General features: G+C 36.3%; 1 protein-coding gene across 1 annotated transcript in view; it reads left to right on the top strand.

Annotated features, from left to right (window-relative positions):
• The window catches only part of TM9SF3 (transmembrane 9 superfamily member 3), a 71833-nt gene that overhangs the window by 46731 nt on the left and 5247 nt on the right, over positions 1-19855 (top strand). Inside the window, exons 10-14 of the mRNA XM_007963695.3 lie at positions 8907-9046; positions 11096-11164; positions 14720-14866; positions 15400-15483; positions 15607-15683. Of these exons, the coding sequence (XP_007961886.1) occupies positions 8907-9046; positions 11096-11164; positions 14720-14866; positions 15400-15483; positions 15607-15683 (517 nt within the window). The remainder of the gene's footprint in view (positions 1-8906; positions 9047-11095; positions 11165-14719; positions 14867-15399; positions 15484-15606; positions 15684-19855) is intronic.

Genomic DNA, 19855 nt, shown 5'->3' with positions numbered 1-19855 from the left:
TGGATCTGTTAGCCAAAAGGCTCCCAGACCATAGGTACCAGGTGTCTGAGAAGCCAGGTGCCCCTACTACCTGAATACCCTAATTTGAGAATCAGAGTCTTCAGATCCTCCTAAGTGCTCTTCCCCAGGCCTTATCTCTTTCTATCCCCCATTCCTTTGATCTCTTGGCTATTGAGCCCTTTTTCTGGGTGATCTTCACTCTAATTCTCTGTTCTATGAAAGTTTCCACAACTGGCCGGGCATGGTGGCTCACACCTGTAATTCCAGCACATTGGGAGGCTGAGGCAGGTGGATCACTTGAGGTCAGGAGTTTGAGATCAGCCTGGCCAACATGATGAAACCCCATCTCTACTGAAAATGCAAAAATTAGCCAGGCATGGTAGTGCAGGCCTGTAAACCCAGCTACTCGGGAGGCTGAGGCAGGAGAATCACTTGATCACTGGAACCCAGGAGGTGGAGGTTGCAGTGAGCCGAGATCACGCCACTGCACTCCAGCCTGGGCGGCAGAGTGAGACTCTGTCTCCAGAAAAAAAAGAAAAATTAGATTGATTTTGGAAAGCTAAAAACTTTTTCTTTGGGGAATTTGTCCAATAATGATTTAGGTGCTATACCCAGAGATTTTGGTCCTGTAAGAGTTCCTTGGGAATGAGAAAGGATTTGCCAAGATGTTCTGGAAAAGGGTTTCAGACATGAAGTCTTTCTTTCGTGGGCTGTAAATCTCAGATCCTAAATTTTGATCTTATTGTTGGATTCCAAAGGACAAAGAACAAAATTACAGAGTTTTAAAACTCATAGAGGCAAGCTAGCATGGGAACTAATCACTTTTCTTTTCTAGAAAGATTTATAAAATTGGCCGGGCGCAGTGGCTTATGCCTATAATCCCAGCACTTCAGGAGGCCAAGGCGGGTGGATCACCTGAGATCACCATGGCCAACATGGTGAAACCCCGTCTCTACTAAAAATACAAAGATTAGCCAGGTGTGGTGGCAGGCACTTGTAATCCCAGCTACTCAGGAGGCTGAGGCATGAGAATCGCTTGAACCTGGGAGGCAGAGGTTGCAGTGATCCCAGATCGCGCCACTGCACTCCAGCCTGGGCAACAAGAGCGAGACTCCGTCTCGAAAAAAAAGAAAGATCTATAAAACTAATGTTAGAAAAACTTCATCATCTAAGGTGAGCTGTTCACAAATGCTAAAGCAAGCAAAAGGATTTTATAAAGATATCAAGATCAAAGGCTCATTATGTGGGATCAGTGATACAACAATAAAAAAAGAAAAAAGAATGTCTCCATCCCATTCTTCCTCTTTATTTTTCAAATAAAATGTAACCCTCAAACAAAAAAAGTAGGAGGAAAGATCCCCGGTAAGAGGGAAGTGAAGCCTGAGATAAGCAAAGCAGTTGATTGTACAGGAGTACCCAGTCGCCTTAGCTGAAAGTCTTGTTGCTCATAAAAATTTTCTTTTAGAGATACTGAGAGATTATATTAAGTAAAGTTTGAGCAACTGTATGAGAGCAAAGGTGCTGTAAAACTGGACAGGCAAATTTACTTTTCCAGGAGGAAAAAGAAGAAAGTGGTTCTACCTTATAAGAGTATTGAGGTATTAGCCATAGTATGTACATCCTATCCTTTAGTAGAAGGTGACAGATATTCTTGTCTCTGACCTATTCAAAAGATTATTAATAACTTAGAGACATGGTGGTCTGCTGATTCAATTGAAAAGGAATGTGAGACTAGGGAAGAAACTAGTAATATAAAATAATGAACTGGTAATATGAAATAATGAAGGCAGCATCTAAAAAGATCTCATCAGACTGAAATGATGTGCCAAACCTAAGAAGATGAATTATAATAAGGATCAATAATAATGCATTTGTGTAGCACTTTGTAGTTTACAAAGCATTTTCACATGCATTATCTTGTCTGGTTTTCAGAAAAACCCAAAGAGGTAGGCAGAGCTAGTGGTGTGGTTATTCCTATTTTACAGAACAGAAAATCAACAGAAACTCTCCCATAGTTAGTTTTCTTTGTTGTGCTGGTGGTGGTGATGATGGGTTTTTTGTTTTTGTTTTTGGCCATTTTTCTTTTCTTCCCTTCTGTCAAAAGGAATCCTAGCTTAATTCTGAGAGCAGTGGGTATGTTTTTTTGCCCTTTTCTGTTTGTGTGTTTTTACAGATGTACTGAGGTATAATTAACACGTGATAAGTTGCATAAATTTAAAGTGTACAATTTGATGGATTTTAATACACACACACACGCAGACACACACTTGTGAAACCATTACCGCACTCAAGATAAAGATGTTTGTCACGTTGAGAAGTTTTGTTATATACCTTTGTAATTCATCCTTTTTTTTCTTCTTTTTTCTCTCTATTCTTAGGTAACCACCAGCCGACTCTCTCATGTCATAGTGTAATTTGCATTGCTGAATTTCCTTTGAATGGTAGCTCATACAGTATATATTCTTTTTTGTTTCACTCATAAAAGTTATTTTGAGATTTATTGACATTGCATTTTATTTATTTATCTATCTATTTATTTATTTATTTATTTTGAGACTGGGTCTTGCTCTGTCGCCCAGGCTGGAGTGCAGTGATGTGCCCTTGGCTCACTGCAGCCTCTGCCCCTGGGGTTCAAGCAGTCCTCCTGCCTCAGCCTCCCTAGTAGCTGGGACTACAGGCAAGCACCACCATGCCTGGCTAATTTTTGTATTTTTGGTAGAAACAGAGTTCACCATGTTGGCCAGACAGGTCTTGAACTCCTGACCTCAGGTGATCCACCCATCTTGGCCTCCCAAAGTGCTGGGATTACAGGCGTTTATTAATAATTTGTTCTTTGTATTGCCCAATAGTATTCAGTTGCATGGATATACCATAATTTATCCATTTACCCAGTAATTTACTAGTTTTTTTTGCTATTGCAAATCAAGTTACTGTGAGTATTTATGTGCAGGTCTTTCCGTGGAATTACATTTTCATTTCTCTTGGATAAATACCTAGGAGTAGAATGCTTGGGTCATATGATAGTTTAAGTTTTCAAGAAACTGCTAAACTTTTCCCAAATAGTTTTGACATTTTACATTTCTATCAGCATTCTATGAAAATTCCACTTGTTCCACATCACTGCCAGCACTTGATAGAGTCAGTCTTTTTAATTTTAGCTATTCTAGTGAGTGTATAGTAGTGTCTTTCAGTTTTAATTAGCATTTCCTAATGAGTAATCATGTTGAAGATCTTTTTATTTGCCTTTTTTTTTTGCCATCTGTATATCTTCTTTAATGAATGTTCAGATCTTTTGCCTATTTTAATAGATTGTTTGTTTTATTGAGTGATAACGGTTCCTTAACATATTGTAAATACAAGTCCTTTGTCTTATATGTATTTTGTAAGTACTCCTATTTTGTGAGTTGTCTTTTCATAATCTAAAGAGTATTTTTTGAAGGGCAAAGTTACTAATTTTAAAGTCTAATTCATTGTTGTTGTTTTTTAATTTTATGCTTTGCACTTTTTCTATTCCATTTAAGAAGTCTTTTGCCAAACCAAACATCACCAAGCTTTTCTTATATGTTGTCTTCTAGAAATTTTACAGTTTTAGCTCTTAAGTTTAGGTCTAGGATCCATTTTTGGCTAATTTTGTGTATAGTATGAGTTAAGGGTCAGAGGGGTTTTGTTTTATTTTATATATGACTGATCAGTTGTTCCAGCACCATTTGTTGAAAAGATTATCCTTTCTCTGTTGAGTTGCCTTGGCACCTTTGTTGATAACCAATTCACCATATATGTGTGGATTTTTATTGCTGAATTTTCTTTTGTTTCATTTCGATTTGTTCTATTTCAATTTGTCTTGTTTTTAATGCTCATACTACACTGTCTTGATTACTATAGCTTTTAAAGTCCTGAAATCAATTCTTCTTTTTCAAAGTTGTTTTGGCTCTTCTAATATTCTTTGCATTTCCATATAAAGTTTAGAATCAGCTTGTCAGTTTCTATAAAAAGTCTTCTGGGGTTTTGATTGTGATTACATTGAATCTGTAGCACAGTTTGGGAAGAATTGACATCTTAACATTATTGAGTCTTTTGATTAATGAGCACAGGATATCTCTCAACTTATTTAGATACATTTAATTTTTCTCAGCAACGTTTCATAGATTTTAGTGTTCAGGTTTTGTCCATCTTTTGTTGAATTTATTCTCAAGTATTTCATGTTATTCTGTTGGTGAATGATATTTTTTAAATTTCTTTTTTTCTTTCTTTTTTTTTTTTTTTTTTTTTTCCGAGACGGAGTCTTGCTCTGTTGCCCAGGCTGAAGTGCATTGGCACAATCTTGGCTCACTGCAACCTCCACCTCCCAGGTTCAAGCGATTCTCCTACCTCAGCCTCCCTAGTAGCTAGGATTACAGGTGCGCATCACCATAGCCGGCTAATTTTTGTATTTTAGAGACGGGCTTTCATCATGTTGGCCAGGCTAGCCTTGAACTCCTGACCTTAGGTGATCCGCCTGCGTCGGCCTCCCAGAGTGCTGGGATTATAGGCATGAGCCACCACGCCCGGCCATTTTTAAATTTCAAATTCTGATCGTTTATTGCTAGTACAGTCATGTGTCATTTAATGCCAGGGATATGTTTTGGGAAGTGAGTTGGTTCACAATTTTTTCATTGTGTGAACATTCCAGAGGGCACTTACACAAACCTAGATGGTATAGCCTCCTACACACCTAGTCTGTATGTTATAGCCTAATCTTACAAAGCTACAGACCTGTACAGCATATTATTGTACTGAATATTGTAGGCAGTTGTAACACAGTGGTGTTTGTGTCTGTAAACGTAGAAAAGGTACAGTAAAAATACAGTCTTATAATCTTATGGGACCAATGTCAGATATGTGGTCCATCATTGACCAAAAAAAATTGTTATGTTGCACATGGGAGTACAGTTGACTTTTGGGCAATATGAGGGTTGGGGTGCTGACCCTTACCCCCTGCCCGTACTGCTGAAAATCTGCATGTAACTTTTGACCCTCCCCAAAACCTTAACTACGAATAAGCCTACTGTTGACTAGAAGCCTCACTGATGAACATGTATTTTGTATATGTATTATATACTGCATTCTTACAATAAAGTAAGCTAGGGAAAAGAAAATATTATTAAGAAAATCATAAGGTTAGCTGGGTGTGCAGTTTGTGCCTGTAATCCCAGCTATTCAGGAGGCTAAGGCAGAAGAATCACTTAAGCCCAGGAGTTGAGGTTCTAGTGCTCTATGATTGTGCCCTCACTGCATTTCAGCCTGGACAATGTAGTGAGACCCTGTCTCTTAAAAAGAAAAAGAGAAAATCATAAGGAAGATAAAAATATATTTGCTATTCTTTAAGTCGACGTGGATCATAATAAAGATCTTCATTTTCATCATCTTCACATTGAGTAGACTGAGGAAGAAGAGGGAGGGGTGTCTCAAGGGTGCTGTCTCGGGTGGGAGAGGCAGAAGAAAATCCACTTATAAGTGGTCTTGAACAGTTTATACCCTATTTTTGAGTGTTTGACTATATGTAGGAAAACAGTTTTTGAGATATCAGCTTTGTATCCTACAACCCTGCTAAATTCACTTATTCGAGTTTCTTTACTTTAGTTTTTTACATAGATTAAAATTTTTTTTTATTATTTTAAATTTTTGTGGGTGCATAGTGTTATTTAAAAAAATAGATTATCAAATTATTTAAACAAAGACAGTTTCACTTCTCTTTTTTGGTCTGTATGTCTGTTATTTCTTTTTGTTGTCTGATTGCACTGGTTAAAACCTCCAGTATAATGTTGAATAGAAGAACAGACGTCCTTTCTTTGTTCCCAATCTTAGGAGGAAGACATTTAGTCTTATGCTGTGAATTAAAATAATAGCTTTTTTTTTTTTTTTGTAGATGCCCTTCATCAGCTTGTAAGTTCCCTTCTATTTGCAGTTTGCTGCAAGTTTTTTTTTTTAAATTTTGAATGAGTGTTGGATCTTAGAGCAGCATTTTCTGCATCTTTTGAGATGATCTGTGATTTTTCTTTTTTAATTCTGATAATATGGTGAATAGCATTAATTTTCTAATCTTTAATCAGTCTTGCATTCATTTGATGAACTTCACTTTGTCATGATATATTCTTTGTTTTATATATTGTTAGATTACATTTGCTAAAATTTGTTTTTTACATCTAAGTTTATGAGAGATACTGACCTGTAGGCCAGTCTGGAAGCAAAGATAGAATAAGTAATAGCCACATTCTTGGTTTATGTCTGAGATTGAGAAGATGTGATCAGTATGTAGATCTTTGGGGTATTAAGTACCAAGAGGCAGTACTTGTTTCTAACTTGTTCTTGTTGTAGATAAGGGAGGCCCTCAACATGGAGTAAATCTTTCTTCTCCCCACTGCCTGCTTTCACTCTCCTCTGAACAGTGACTAGGGGAATAGAGGAGAGCCCCATATTAATTTGAGTTCCAGGGTTTTCACCAATATATTAGACCCTCTTAGCTGCTAAATTGTGTTCCTAAATAATGTGGAAGCCCAGATGGAAAACAGATAAAAGCATGATTTTTTTTATTATAGGCATATTTTGCAGATTAAGTATTTTTAACACTCTAAATTTAACAAGAGCAGTAAAGTTGTGATGGATACAAATCTAATATCAAGGGGTATGAATAAAGTAAGCTATTACTTATCTTCAGCACCCAATTTATTTAGTTATCAGTATTGAGAAAAATTCTTACTTCACAAGTGAGTTCATTCCATGTGAATTTTTTTTTTTTTAAACAGCTTGCCTTGTAATCTTGGAGTATTTTTCAAGTAACTTCATCCAGAACTTGATCATAAAGGAGTGGGGAACTGGTTTCACAGCTTAATCACTATTTCTAACAAACTGCTCACATTTTTAATCATATATTAAAGAGTTGGACAAGGAAAGAGAAAATATTGACAAATACTAAGCAATTGCTAATGTCTTTTTGAGACTATAGGTTCCTTTATTGACTATTATGTGCACTGAAGGCAAGATGTGCCCTCACTTTAGCTGCCACTCAATTGTGTCACACACATTGTGCTGTAATAGTACTTTTGCTTATACAATTTTTAGTGAACAAATATGTGCAGGCCTTAATTGGGATGGGGCGAAGGAGATAGAATGAAAGACCAATATAGCATTACAAGCCTTCCTAATCAGTGACAAAATTCATTCAGTTCAGTATATACACAGAGATAAGCAGGAGAAACTTTATTCTGAGGTTTGCATGAAAATGAGTTAACCTGGCTATGATCTCTCCAGTGTACTGATATTTGGTATAAAACTCCTTTGATCTGTATGTATCTTATTACAATTAAAAGTATTTTAAAAAGAAACTATTTTCAAAAGTATATTCAAATCAAATGCTTGTGGAATCCCGGAAGCTCTTCAGTAGGACCTGAGAATTCTTTGGAACAGCTTGAAAACCATTCTTCTAGACCATATAATTCTACATGGTCTAGGAATGTTTTCTTCCTAGAAAGAATTTTGTCTTTAATTCTTATTTCAAATTAGAGTTCTGGCAAACTAAGGGAAAAATACATAGGTCTTGATTACAGTGTATTAAGGTTTATGAGTCTTGTAGTTATTAAGAAAGTAAAAGCAAAAATTGAGATGGAATTTATCACTCCCCAAATTTATGACATACGTATAATTCATAAGACTTAAACTATCTTAAAAACACCTGCTTATTTTTCACATTTCACATAATATAGTATGAGCATAAATTCATATTATTCATAGGCTTAGGCCTAAACTGAAACACAGATAAATTGGGTTCCTGAGTCTGATGTTTAAAATGGTATTATGGAGCTCTATAACTCTGACACATTTATGTTGTATCTGAAAAGGAGATGACAATACTCTGGCTTGTTTAAAAACACATATACACACACAAAAGGATCTAATGAAGAATTTTTACTAATATTGGTTCAAAGAGCTCTTTCTTTCTTGTGCAATCACTATGGATTTCCTACCCTCTTCATTTCTCTCAATCAGTGTCTTCACATGTTTCATTCAATTTTTCTCTCAGTTTTACTTTCTGTTTATTATAACCTAAAATATGTAATTTAAAGAGATCTTAGAGGTGATTCAGTTCTACTCCATTTTACAGAAGGTCAGAGTGAAGTGATCTTAATTAGATCGTTTGCCGGAAAAGAGCTGATTTTATAAAGAAAAATGTCACAAAAATAAATGTTTCTAATTGGCCACTTTGGTTCTAGAATCTTTGTATGGTCTTCTCTATAATTTTAGACTTTGCACTACTAATGGGCAGAAAAATATTTGTACTATTTTACTAATAACACGTAGATAGTGATCTACTTCTATTAGGATTCCAAGGCAGTGTAGAATAGAAAAGAGCATGGGCTTCGAGGCTGGCAGATTTGAGTTGACATTTTGGTCTGGCTCTCCGCTAGCTATGAGATTATGGGAAGTTACTTATCCTTCTCTGAGTCCCCTTTCCTTCATCTGTAAAATAAAGAAATAACACATATAAAGCTCTAAGTGCATATTACGAGCTCAAAAAGCGTAGCCAGATAAGTAAGTTGGTTATAATAATGAAAGACAATGGATAAATATGTTTAAAAAACCATGACAGCTGAGAGTGAAAGAGGAGAAAAAAGGACTATGGCAGAGATAGTGTGGGAGAATAGGAAAAGGTGGCAAACTAAATTGGATAAGAACTAGTTCAACTTGTATTTAGTTTAGTTCTAATATTTTAAAGCATACCTTTTTCTGTTTTCATTAGTGTACTTCTTGCACAATTTTAGCCCATATTGAACTTAAACATTTGTGATCAAATTGTGTTTAAATTGTGTCTCTTTTGTTTTTATTAATGTTATTGTTCTCTGAGTAATCACACATTTTTATTTAATTTACAGGTGGCCGTTTGTTGCATCTGTTTTTTTGTTATTCTTCCTCTAAATCTTGTTGGTACAATACTTGGCCGAAATCTGTCAGGTCAGCCCAACTTTCCTTGTCGTGTCAATGCTGTGCCTCGTCCTATACCGGAGAAAAAATGGTAAAGAGAATGCTAAATCTTATGCGATTGTTTCACACAATATATAAGTTCTTAAGGCTGTTGTGTACCTGTAACTTCAGAATTGGCATGTATTTATGAGAATGACAATCTTAAGTTTGAGCCTAAAGAGTTTATTTTACTGTTTCCTTTAACCTACATTGTTAGGAGTAATAATAAATTGTACCCTTATTCCACTTTCTGAATATTGTGCCATTTACAGTTAAGTCAAATGCTTTCCTACAGTGTAGAGGTGGGTGTGAACTAAAGCTGCAGTTTTGCTAATCCTGCAGGCCAAATCTAGTCTGCTGCCTATTTTTGTCAATAAAGTTTTGTTGGAACTCAGCCGTGCCCATTTGTTTATGAATTACCTGTGGCTGCTTTTATAGTAGAGCATCAGAGCTGGCAGATCAGTAGTTACGTCAGAGATGCTATCACCTGCAGAACCTGAAATATTTACTATCTTTCCAGATATTTTAGTACTGTACGTATATATATATATGAAGTCTCTGTCCCTAGATATTTTACCAGATTATAAATATAGCATATTCAGGTGCTTATACAAATAGGTGATAATTTTGCTGTGTCCTTTCTAGACCGGAAGCAAGTAGACATTTATAGAAATGGAGGATGAATAAAATAGCCCCTATAGTTTGAATTGGCCACATTCTTTTCTTTCCTTAGATTGGTGCTTATGAGAGACTTTGGTTAGAAGTTTTGTAGTTTATTTTTTAAAGTAATTTTTTTTTTTTTTTCCGTAAATCAGTATTAGACTGTTAGGACCCATCAGTATCCTTACTAGGAAGGGTAATGTTAAAGGGAAATCATAGTCAGAAGTCACAAAAGTTCCTCTAAGTCACTAGGGCTAGTGAAGGAGAGGAGGTCTGGTGAGAGCTTCCTCACCAAAGATGCTTTGCATTTAGGTATAGGAAGGCTTGTGTGTGTCTCTGTTTTGGGGAGTATAATCATGGGAACCTAAATCTGAATACTAGATCTGCCTCTCATTGACTGTGTCACCTTGGGCAGATCACTTTTAACCTCAGTGAGTCTCGGCTTCCTGTAAAGTAATGAAAAAAGACTACATTAAATGATTTTTAAGTTTTTTTTCAGCTCTCAAATTTTAAAATTTTTTTCTCAGTTTTTTAGTTTGTTAATTTCATAGTTATTAGTTTAGGATCTTTTTTGTGCCAGGTATTGTGCTAGGCACTGGAAATACCTGAATGAATAGCTTCTGCCTGCCATGGTTTATAATCTAGTGAGGTTTTTTATATATATGTACACATATGTATTTGGAATTGGACAGTTACAGTATAGTGTGGTAAGTAGTGTGGTGGAGATATGTTCAAGAGGCAGTGGAAGAATGAGAGAAGGACCCACCTCTTCCTGGGAGACTCAGCAAAGGTTTTAAAGGGAGAACATTTGAGCCAATGCTTTCAGGAGAGAAATAGGAGACGAGAGAAGGCATCCAGGTGGGGAATTACCCATTACAGTCAGTAAATGTTTGTTGAATGAATGAATGAATTTCAAATTTTATTTTTTATTTCTTTGGTGCCATTATAAATAAGAACTCATAATACCTTAATTGCATAATTTTTAGGAAAAGGAATTATAGAACCAAGGAGAGAGTGAGCAAAGAGATGACAAGGCCACAATTTGGGAAACATTATTTCAAATGGAGGTCTCTTGACTCTCTCTTTCTTTCCCTTTGGCTTTTTGTGAATAAATACCTATAGGGTTCTAAGAAGTTATGAAGTCTAGTAGAATCAGAGGGAACACTTAGAGACTTTTTCAAGTTTTGCCAGTGTCAGTAATTTTTGTTCTCCATATACTTGTCTCAGCCTTTAATGCAGAAAGAATATTGATTATAACCTATGGCTAAATTGAAGTCCCACCTATATATTGTGCCTCTTTTGGTTTTGGCTTTTCATTTTACTGGTTTGTTTCTATCCTTCAGAGGTGATTTTAAGTGTCAAGTACCTGCTTTCTGTTATCAGTGTTTATGTAATATGGAAATCATACTAGAAGTTTACTATTAATTTTAATATTTTCCAGGTTCATGGAGCCTGCAGTTATTGTTTGCCTGGGTGGAATTTTACCTTTTGGTTCAATCTTTATTGAAATGTAAGTTTTGATAATGTATTTATGTTTTGAGGGATTTGATTATAGTAAGACAATTTAGGAGTTAGGGAACATGTAAAGTCATCAGTTGGGAGAACATCTAATAGTCTGTTAATTCCATGATTCCAGAAAGGGGTCTAATAGGCTATATAAAGGTAGCTGTTGACTGTGTTCTTAAATATTCAGGTGATGTTTATACCTTTTTGTATTGTATTCTAGACCTCCCTCACCTAAGAGGAAATCTTAGAAATCAAAGCTATGTGTTGCCGGGCACGGTGGCTCACACCTGTAATCCCAGCACTTTGGGAGGTGGAGGTGGGCGGATCACGAGGTCAGGAGATCGAGACCATCTTGGCTAACACAGTGAAACCCCGTCTCTACTAAAAAAAAAAAATGCAAAAAAAAATTAGCCGGGTGTGGTGGCGCGTGCCTGTAGTCCCAGCTACTCGGGAGGCTGAGGCGGGAGAATGGCGTGAACCCGGGAGGCGGAGCTTGCAGTGAGCCGAGATCGCGCCACTGCCTCCAGTCTGGGTGACAGAGCGAGACTCCGTCTCAAAAAAAAAAAAGAAACCAAAGCTATGTGTTAAAGAATGGTAGACCAGCCTTTGATCATAGGCATGATTTAAGGAATTCCTGGTTTTTATTGTATTTTTAAAATATTTCTGAGGATCTAGGGAACTAGGTAAACCATTACCTACTAGTCCTTCTAGGTCCTGACATCTTTTGATGCAAAGTCATTTCCTAGGTTCCTTCCATAGAGGCCTGCAGGAGTGCTAGGAAGTGTGTATGTATTTGGAGGTGAGAGGTATGCCACCTTATGCCACTTACTGTGCTTTACATCTGCATCCTTTGTCATCATTGCAAATTAAAAAAGCCCTTCTTTTCTTAGTCTGTGTTCCAGTGCCCCCTGATGGGAATGCTCTGGTTATTTTAGGCAAGACAGTTCACCGTGTGGGGCTTTCTCAGGTATTGCAGCTATACACCCTTGGCTCCTGTCCACTAAATACCAGTCATTGTGACAACTTAAAATAGCCTTACATGTTTCCAGACGCCCCACTGCGGATTGTCTCCTGTATGGTAGGAGTTTTCTTAACAGACGTAATTGGATTTGGTAGTTGGTTAATTGAAAACGATGACTCATGTAAGAGAATTATTTAAAAAGATACATACATAATATTTTAAGACAAGTAAATGTACATCCTTCACTGATTTTTTTTTTTTTTTAATATAGAGCCACGGTCTTTTTCTTCATTGGAATTTTTTCATTTTTTTTTCTTTGACATTCGTAAATACAGATTCTGTGTTTTCCATCCTTTTTAAAGTGAAGCAAGAACATAAGGTCCTATCTGAAGCATTCTAAGTGCAGAATCCTTCTAGATTTGTACATTTGTCCCCCAGTCTATAGCCATCTCAATCACATCAAATTTTATAACTTTTTGAAGGGACTCACCTTATCAAATCTTTCCAAAGCATTCAACATAATTTTTATAGTAACCACGCATCCTTTTTACTCTGATGTTTATTGGTTTATGTAACATTTAATTTATTCAATTTAGTCTAATTGTACTAACAGGTACAACTAACATAAGTAGATATGGAACAACTCTTCGTTGTCACTTACGAGTTCTGCATATGCTGTGGGCATTAGTACCTTAGGAGTTGGAGTGTGTGTCTCTGTAACTCGTGGTTTATTATAGTCGGTTCAGGAACTTCTTCTTTAGTTCCAGTCTGACAATGCTTTGTGCCTTCACCCATACTTGACCTGTGACTACTTTTTCCTTTCTACCCCTGTCCCCAGTATTTCTGAACCACATGTCTTTGTGTTTCTCCGGGCACTGTGTTCCACTAGATAGTTTCTCTGCTGTTTCTTCAACTTCTGTTTTGTCCACCCTCAAACCCATTCTCCTCCTGGTAGCCAAAGTGGTCTTTTTAAGGTGTCATGTCATTTCTTTACTTAACACTTCTTATTTTAATTGAGGTGAGGTCCCACCTCCATAACATGGCTATTAAGGGTCTTAATAACCTAAGAACTGGTCCTGTTCACTTCTCCAACTTCATTTCTTAGTTCTTTCCCCTTCATTTAAAGTTTTAGCCATACTGAATTACTTTTAGTTTTTCAAAATGCAGTGGATCCCCTTTATTTACTCACTTGTGCTTTTGCTTCTCCTGTGCCTGGAACATTCTTTTTTTTTTTTGAAACAGAGTTTCGTTTGTTGCCCAGGCTGGAGTGCAGTGGCACTACCTCGGCTCACTGCAACCTCCACCTCCCGGGTTCAAGCGATTATCTTGCCTTAGCCTCCCGAGTAGTTGGGGAGGCATGTGCCACCATGCCCAGCTAATTTTGTATTTTTAGTAGAGATGGGATTTTATCATGTTGATCAAGCTGGTCTCAAACTCCCGACCTCAGGTGATCCATCTGCCTCAGCCTCCCAAAGTGCTAGGATTGTAGGTGTGAGTCACCATGCCTGGCATACCTGGAACATTCTTCTAGCTCCCCTTACCCTCCGCATTCCTTATCTGATTCTTTTCCCCCTAAAAGCCCCATTCAGCCACAATGGGAAGATAACTCCTTATGTGCATTCATGTAGCACATATCACAGTGTATCATGGTCTTTACTGGTGTTTCCCAACTAGCTAGTAGTCTTCTTGAGGGTAGAGACTTTGTTGTCTACTGCTTTTCTCACTGCTTTCGTGATACATGGTAGGGGCTCTGTAAATATTTGTTGAAAGAATGAATGATGGGGAGGCTGAGGCGGATGGATCACCTGAGGTCAGGAGTTCGAGACCAGCCTGGCCAACATGATGAAACCCCGTCTCTACTAAAAATACAAAAAATTGGCTGGGCGTATTGGTGTGCGCCTGTAATCCCAGCTACTCAGGAGGCTGAGGCAGGAGAATTGCTTGAACGTGGGAGGTGGAGGTTGCAGTGAGCTGAGATTGCACCACTGCACTCCCACCTGGGCAACAAGAAAAAGAAAAGAGGCTGAAAGGCTCTGTTGTAATTTAATGATGACTTGGTAATGGATTAGAGTTAAAGATCGTTTTCTTAATTAAAAATCTTAAGGCCCTTTCACTTGCTGTCCTCTGAAGACAGTGTGAATCTTCTTTAGGCTTGCTTTTCCTAATTTTACACATTATTGCTCTAACTTATTTTTCTATTTAATAGAGTATTATATTTTCTATTTAATAAAATACAAACTACATTGCTTGAATTGTGTTGTATCTACAAAACAATATGGATACAAATACGGATTTTTTAGCTATTTTCATTTGTTCTTTTCTACATTATACTTCTTTAAGCTTCTGTTTTATTCAGTTTGTGTAGAGGTGAATGCCCTACTGAATAATCTGTTTTTCAAAGATTATCCAAGAAATTTTTTGAGAGAATTCTAGTGGATTTAATTGATGAAGACATGGTAAGAGAAGCTGTTGGAAGATACTTGAAAGAAAATCATTAAGTGAGAAAAAAATGAGAACTGAAATGTGAGACTTCTAGAAAGAGCAGAGTGAGCTTTAAGAATAAAGACTGGAAACCTGTGTCTTTATTGCATTACTTAGGTATTTCATCTTCACATCTTTCTGGGCGTATAAGATCTATTATGTCTATGGCTTCATGATGCTGGTGCTGGTTATCCTGTGCATTGTGACTGTCTGTGTGACTATTGTGTGCACATATTTTCTACTAAATGCAGAAGATTACAGGTGGTAAGTACCTATTTGTGGAAAGAAATTTGGGGAACCATAATATTTTAAAATAAGATTTCCTTTGAAATCTATCAAGTGGAGTAAAAGAGCTGTATAGAAATTTTGTTACTTAAAATAACATAGGGATTTTTTTCCAGTTATAAAAATGATACATATTTTAGAGAAAAAATATCAAATTTTTAATGTATTAATGGAGTTCTGTGTTAGACATGTGTTTTGCAAAGTGTTTGATATGAAAAGAGTTTTATGAGAAGCATTGCTGCATTCTAAACACAAGGAGACTTAGATCTGGAAAAGGAAATGGTGTATTTATGGTCACTGGTAATAGGGAATCTGACAAAATTCAAGATCGAATTTTCTAATTCTTAGATGTTCTCCTTGTTAATAAATTTAAATAACATGTCTATGCATTTGTTTTTTAAATACGTTTTAAAGGACTTTAAAGGATGTTTTATTAAATTATTTGCTTTAAAATCTTTGTTTTAGTGCCATTCATTCAAAAGAGTTATCTTCTCTCCCCCTCCCCACACCAGGCAATGGACAAGTTTTCTCTCTGCTGCATCAACTGCAATCTATGTTTACATGTATTCCTTTTACTACTATTTTTTCAAAACAAAGTAAGTGGAGACATTTTTTCACTTTTTACTTAGGAAACTAAATTTGTCCTTTAAATACTAATATTTAAGGCCTTATGTTAAAAGTAAAAATGGATATCCTATATATATTTTGTTTTATTTCAGGATGTATGGCTTATTTCAGACATCATTTTACTTTGGATATATGGCGGTATTTAGCACAGCCTTGGGGATAATGTGTGGTAAGTTCTGAAATTCTTTGAACGTCATGAGTAAATCTGAGTTTCTCTGAATCAGAAAAATACAGTAAATGGAAATTAAGAAATTCTATCTGTTGTTTGATCAGAAACACCAAAATAAACCTGAGTCTGATTTCAGTTCTTTTGACTCTTCCCCACAACGTAATTTATTACCTTATTTATTTCTATTTTTATAGAAATGCTAGTAATTCTATATAGCACAGAATTTCATACCACAGTTAGTTTTTCATTCATTTTGAGAATTGGCTTTTTCATTTTATTTATTTTTTTTAGAGACTCAGCTTCTGAACTAGCTGGGACTACAGGCACCTGCCACTGTGCCTGGTTTGAGAATTGGCCTTTTTTAAAGCCTAAGTTCAATGGAAGATCATGAGATAGTCATGTTAAGGTGTTGCCTGAATGATTCCTGTTTGGAAACTTCTCAGACTATTCTTGGAGAAACCAGGAGATACCTATGAGACAGCACAGTTTACTTGTTATGATTGCATACTTGGGTATCTACAGACTGGACTTAAGTTCTGGCTGTACCATATGTATGCTTTCCACCTTGATCTAGTTCCCAAAGCTCTCTAAGTTTTTGTAAAGTGGGGATAAAACCACTATTTATGGGTCTATCATAATCATCTATTAAAAGGAAGAGGTAATAGTTTTCACCATATGATAGAGTCTCTAGAATGTGTGAAATAGCAAGAAAATAAAGAACTTTTGGAAACAGTATGATAAATGGGAAAGGCATAAGTATGAGAGCCTGAAAACACTGAAATAAATGTCCATGCTGTTGCCCAGCTTTTTTTGTGGCCATGGAGGTCACATTAACCTTTCTAGGTCTCACTTTTATCTGTAAAATGGGCATATCTTTCAGAGTAGTTGTGAGGAATAGTGTCATGTGTGTAAAGCACCAAGTGTAGTGCTGGGACTGTTATTAGGTAGTAAGGATAGCCATTTACATGGTGAGGTATGGAAAGATCTGGCCTTTTGGGGTCAGTCTGTTCTGGGTGTGAATTCCCCACTTAATAGCCCTGTTACTCTGGCCAAATTATTTAACCTTTCTTCCTCAACTTTACTCATTTGCAAAATAGAAATAATACTTACCTCATAGGGCTGTAAAGAGAATTCAGTGATTAAATGTGGATAAACATCAGGTGACTGGTAGATGCTCAGTGAGGGGTACCTGCTGCTGCTATTGATGAAGCCTAGAAGTCCTTGTGCTTCCTTCTGCTCTGGAATTGTGTCTGTGTTTCTGCACAGTCTCTGTGGGATTCCACGCCTTGTGTTTTCATCTCAGAACAACTTTATGACACCAAGTCCAGGCAGAGGTACCTTAATGGAAACTCATACAAGTAACTCACTTTTTTTCGGGTTCAGTGTTACTTGATAAATGAGACTGGTCCCTTAATTACTTCGTAGAAATGATATGTTTTACTTGATAAATGAGACTGGTCCCTTAGTTACTTTGTAGGAATGATGTAAGTCTGAGGGACTAATCACGGTGGAAACATTTCCAGAGAGTGGATACTTTTCCTCCTTTTTCTGTTATTTGCCATTGGCTGTTTATGTATATATGTGTGTATTTGATAATTCCATCTTTGGCTATATAAGATATATATACAAGATATGATAATCTTATTAAAAGCTAGGTCTTGGTGTGACATTTATGGACACATTTGGGGTACCAGGATTGCTTTGTTTCTCCATCAAAAGAGCCTGTTCAATTCATATACACTATGTATGTGATCACGTGTGTGCGCACACACAAATGAGATTGTCTGTAAGGTAGTGAAACATTTCACAAGGAAAGATCATTCTCTATGTTATAGTCACATGTTTTATTTATAGCTACTGTGATAGCCATTCCCTGTGACAATTAGTGACCAACTTTGAGGGAAAGATGAGAGGGACTGAAGGTTAAAACTAGATTGTGTCATGTGGAAACATCCCTATTCTTGGGCAGTCAGAAGGTTTCTATAGTATTATTGGCCATCCTTTCTTCAGAGTATTTGTTCACTGGACTCCTCTTTATTTTATCTGATTTTTCCTGATTATCACCAACATTCAGTGAGGTATAGAATCGATTAGGCAGAGAGTTAAAAAAAATTTTCTTGACTTTTTCTATAAGTGATCTTAGGAAGACCCAGAGAGGTAACGTCTTGACATTTACAAAGAAAATGTAGCTAAATTTCGTGAGTGCTTTTCCTGCTGAAATCTTGCTGCCTGAAAATCTTGGCACATTTACAGTTCCCTGCTGTTCTGGCAATGTCCCAGCATTTATTCTTTAATGGGTTTATATGCTTTCAGTGCTTCATTTTTCAGGGGCAGGTAGGGAGAAGCTGTTTAGACTGGAAGTGATTAGAATGTCATCATAATACAAAAATTATATCCATCAATTTACGTTGCTAAAATGCTTAAGTCAGTAATTAGAACAAAAATATTTGTTGATTTTTTTAAATGTAGGAAAAAATGACTACGTTAAGGTGGGATATTATGAGCCTAGCATTTTTGTTTTGAGGAATTAAGTTTAATAGTGCACTTCTGTTATTCCTAAAATATTTACTTTTCTAGAGGGCATATTCAGTATTCTCTTTTTATGAAGTCATGCCCTTGTAAGTTTATTCTTGAGGTACTCATAAGATTAGGAAAAATGCGGCCGGGCGCAGTGACTTACGCCTGTAATCCCAGCACTTTGAGGAGGCCGAGGCAGGAGGATCTTGAGGTCAGGAGATGAAGACCATCCTGGCTAACATGGTGAAACCCCATCTCTACTAAAAAATACAAAAGATTAGCTAGGTGTGGTTGTGGGTGCCTGTAGTCCCAGCTACTTGGGAGCCTGAGGCAGGAGAATGGCGTGAACATGGGAGGTGGAGCTTGCATTGAGCCGAGATCGTGCCACTGCACTTCAGCCTGGGCAACAGAGCGAGACTATGTCTCAAAAAAAAAAAAAAAAAAAAAAAGAAGATTAGGAAAAATGATTCTCTAGGTTGATACTGTTTTGATTTTAAGCATATTTCTGCTCAAAGGGAACAATGTTTTGTACATCTGGAAAATTAGATTTGGTTTGGCTCTGGTATTATACCATTAAAATTTTCAATGCTAATTAAAATTTTTTACATCTTTTCATGCCGTAAGGATTCAGGTGTATTTTCGCAAAATTGAGTGATTTTTCTCTTATCCTGTAAAGAATTGTATTGGAACTATTTTAAAATGCATTATCAATATTTTAAAATGTAATATCGTTATTTCCTATTATAAAAGAAATGACTAGTCATTGCAAAAATAAATGCAAATAGTGTTGCTTTGTCATTGTGTGTTTTTTTTTGTATTTTAATATTTAATAAAGGGAAACTTTCAAATATATACAAAAATAGGGACAATACTATATATAATGAGTCCCCATGTCAGTGTCAGTAATTATCAACTCATGGCCTATCTTGTTTTATTTATATCCTCACTTTGTATCCCCCTTTTTATTCTGACATGAATCTTAGACCTTATGTCATTTCAACTGTAAATATTTCAGTATATGTCCCTCCCTGAAAGATAAATATAATTTCTTGATATGGTGGAATAATTCAGTTAGTGTTCAAATTTACCATACTTGTAATGACTTCTTTTTAAATATAGTTTATTTACATTGAGATCAATTAAGGTTCATGAATTGCTTGGCTAAAATGTCTCTTAAGGCTCTTTTAATCTATAGATGTTCTCTCTCTCACTTGCGATTTATTTTTAAAACTTAAAAAATTTCTGTGGAGTTTTCCACACTCTGGATTTTGCTGATTATATTGTTGAAGTGTCATTTAAAGTTTCTCCAAGTGGTAGTTAGATCTGTAGGCTTGATCATACTCAAGAATACTTGTCCAAGAATGTTTAACAGGTGGTTTGTAAGCTTTTATCAGGGGAGCACATAATTTCTGGTTCTATTTCTATGTGAAGTTAGCAGCCATTGATAGTTATTGCCTAGCTCAAATAATTCATTAGTGGTTACACTAGTCTAATTCTATTGTTTCTTTTATATTTGTTAGCTGGAATACTTACATAAGGATAACCTTCCTTTCATCAACCAGTTGGTAGCCTTGGGGTATAGTTCATATATAGGAGAAACAGGAAAGATACTTGTTTCTTGCCTTTCATTCACCAGTTTGGTGAATAAAAGTTAG

The sequence above is a fragment of the Chlorocebus sabaeus genome, chromosome 9 (genome assembly GCF_047675955.1).
Source record: "Chlorocebus sabaeus isolate Y175 chromosome 9, mChlSab1.0.hap1, whole genome shotgun sequence".
Classification (NCBI taxonomy): Eukaryota; Metazoa; Chordata; class Mammalia; order Primates; family Cercopithecidae; genus Chlorocebus; species Chlorocebus sabaeus.
Note: the sequence above shows the minus strand (reverse complement) of the source record. Positions and strands in the feature narration are given on the sequence as shown.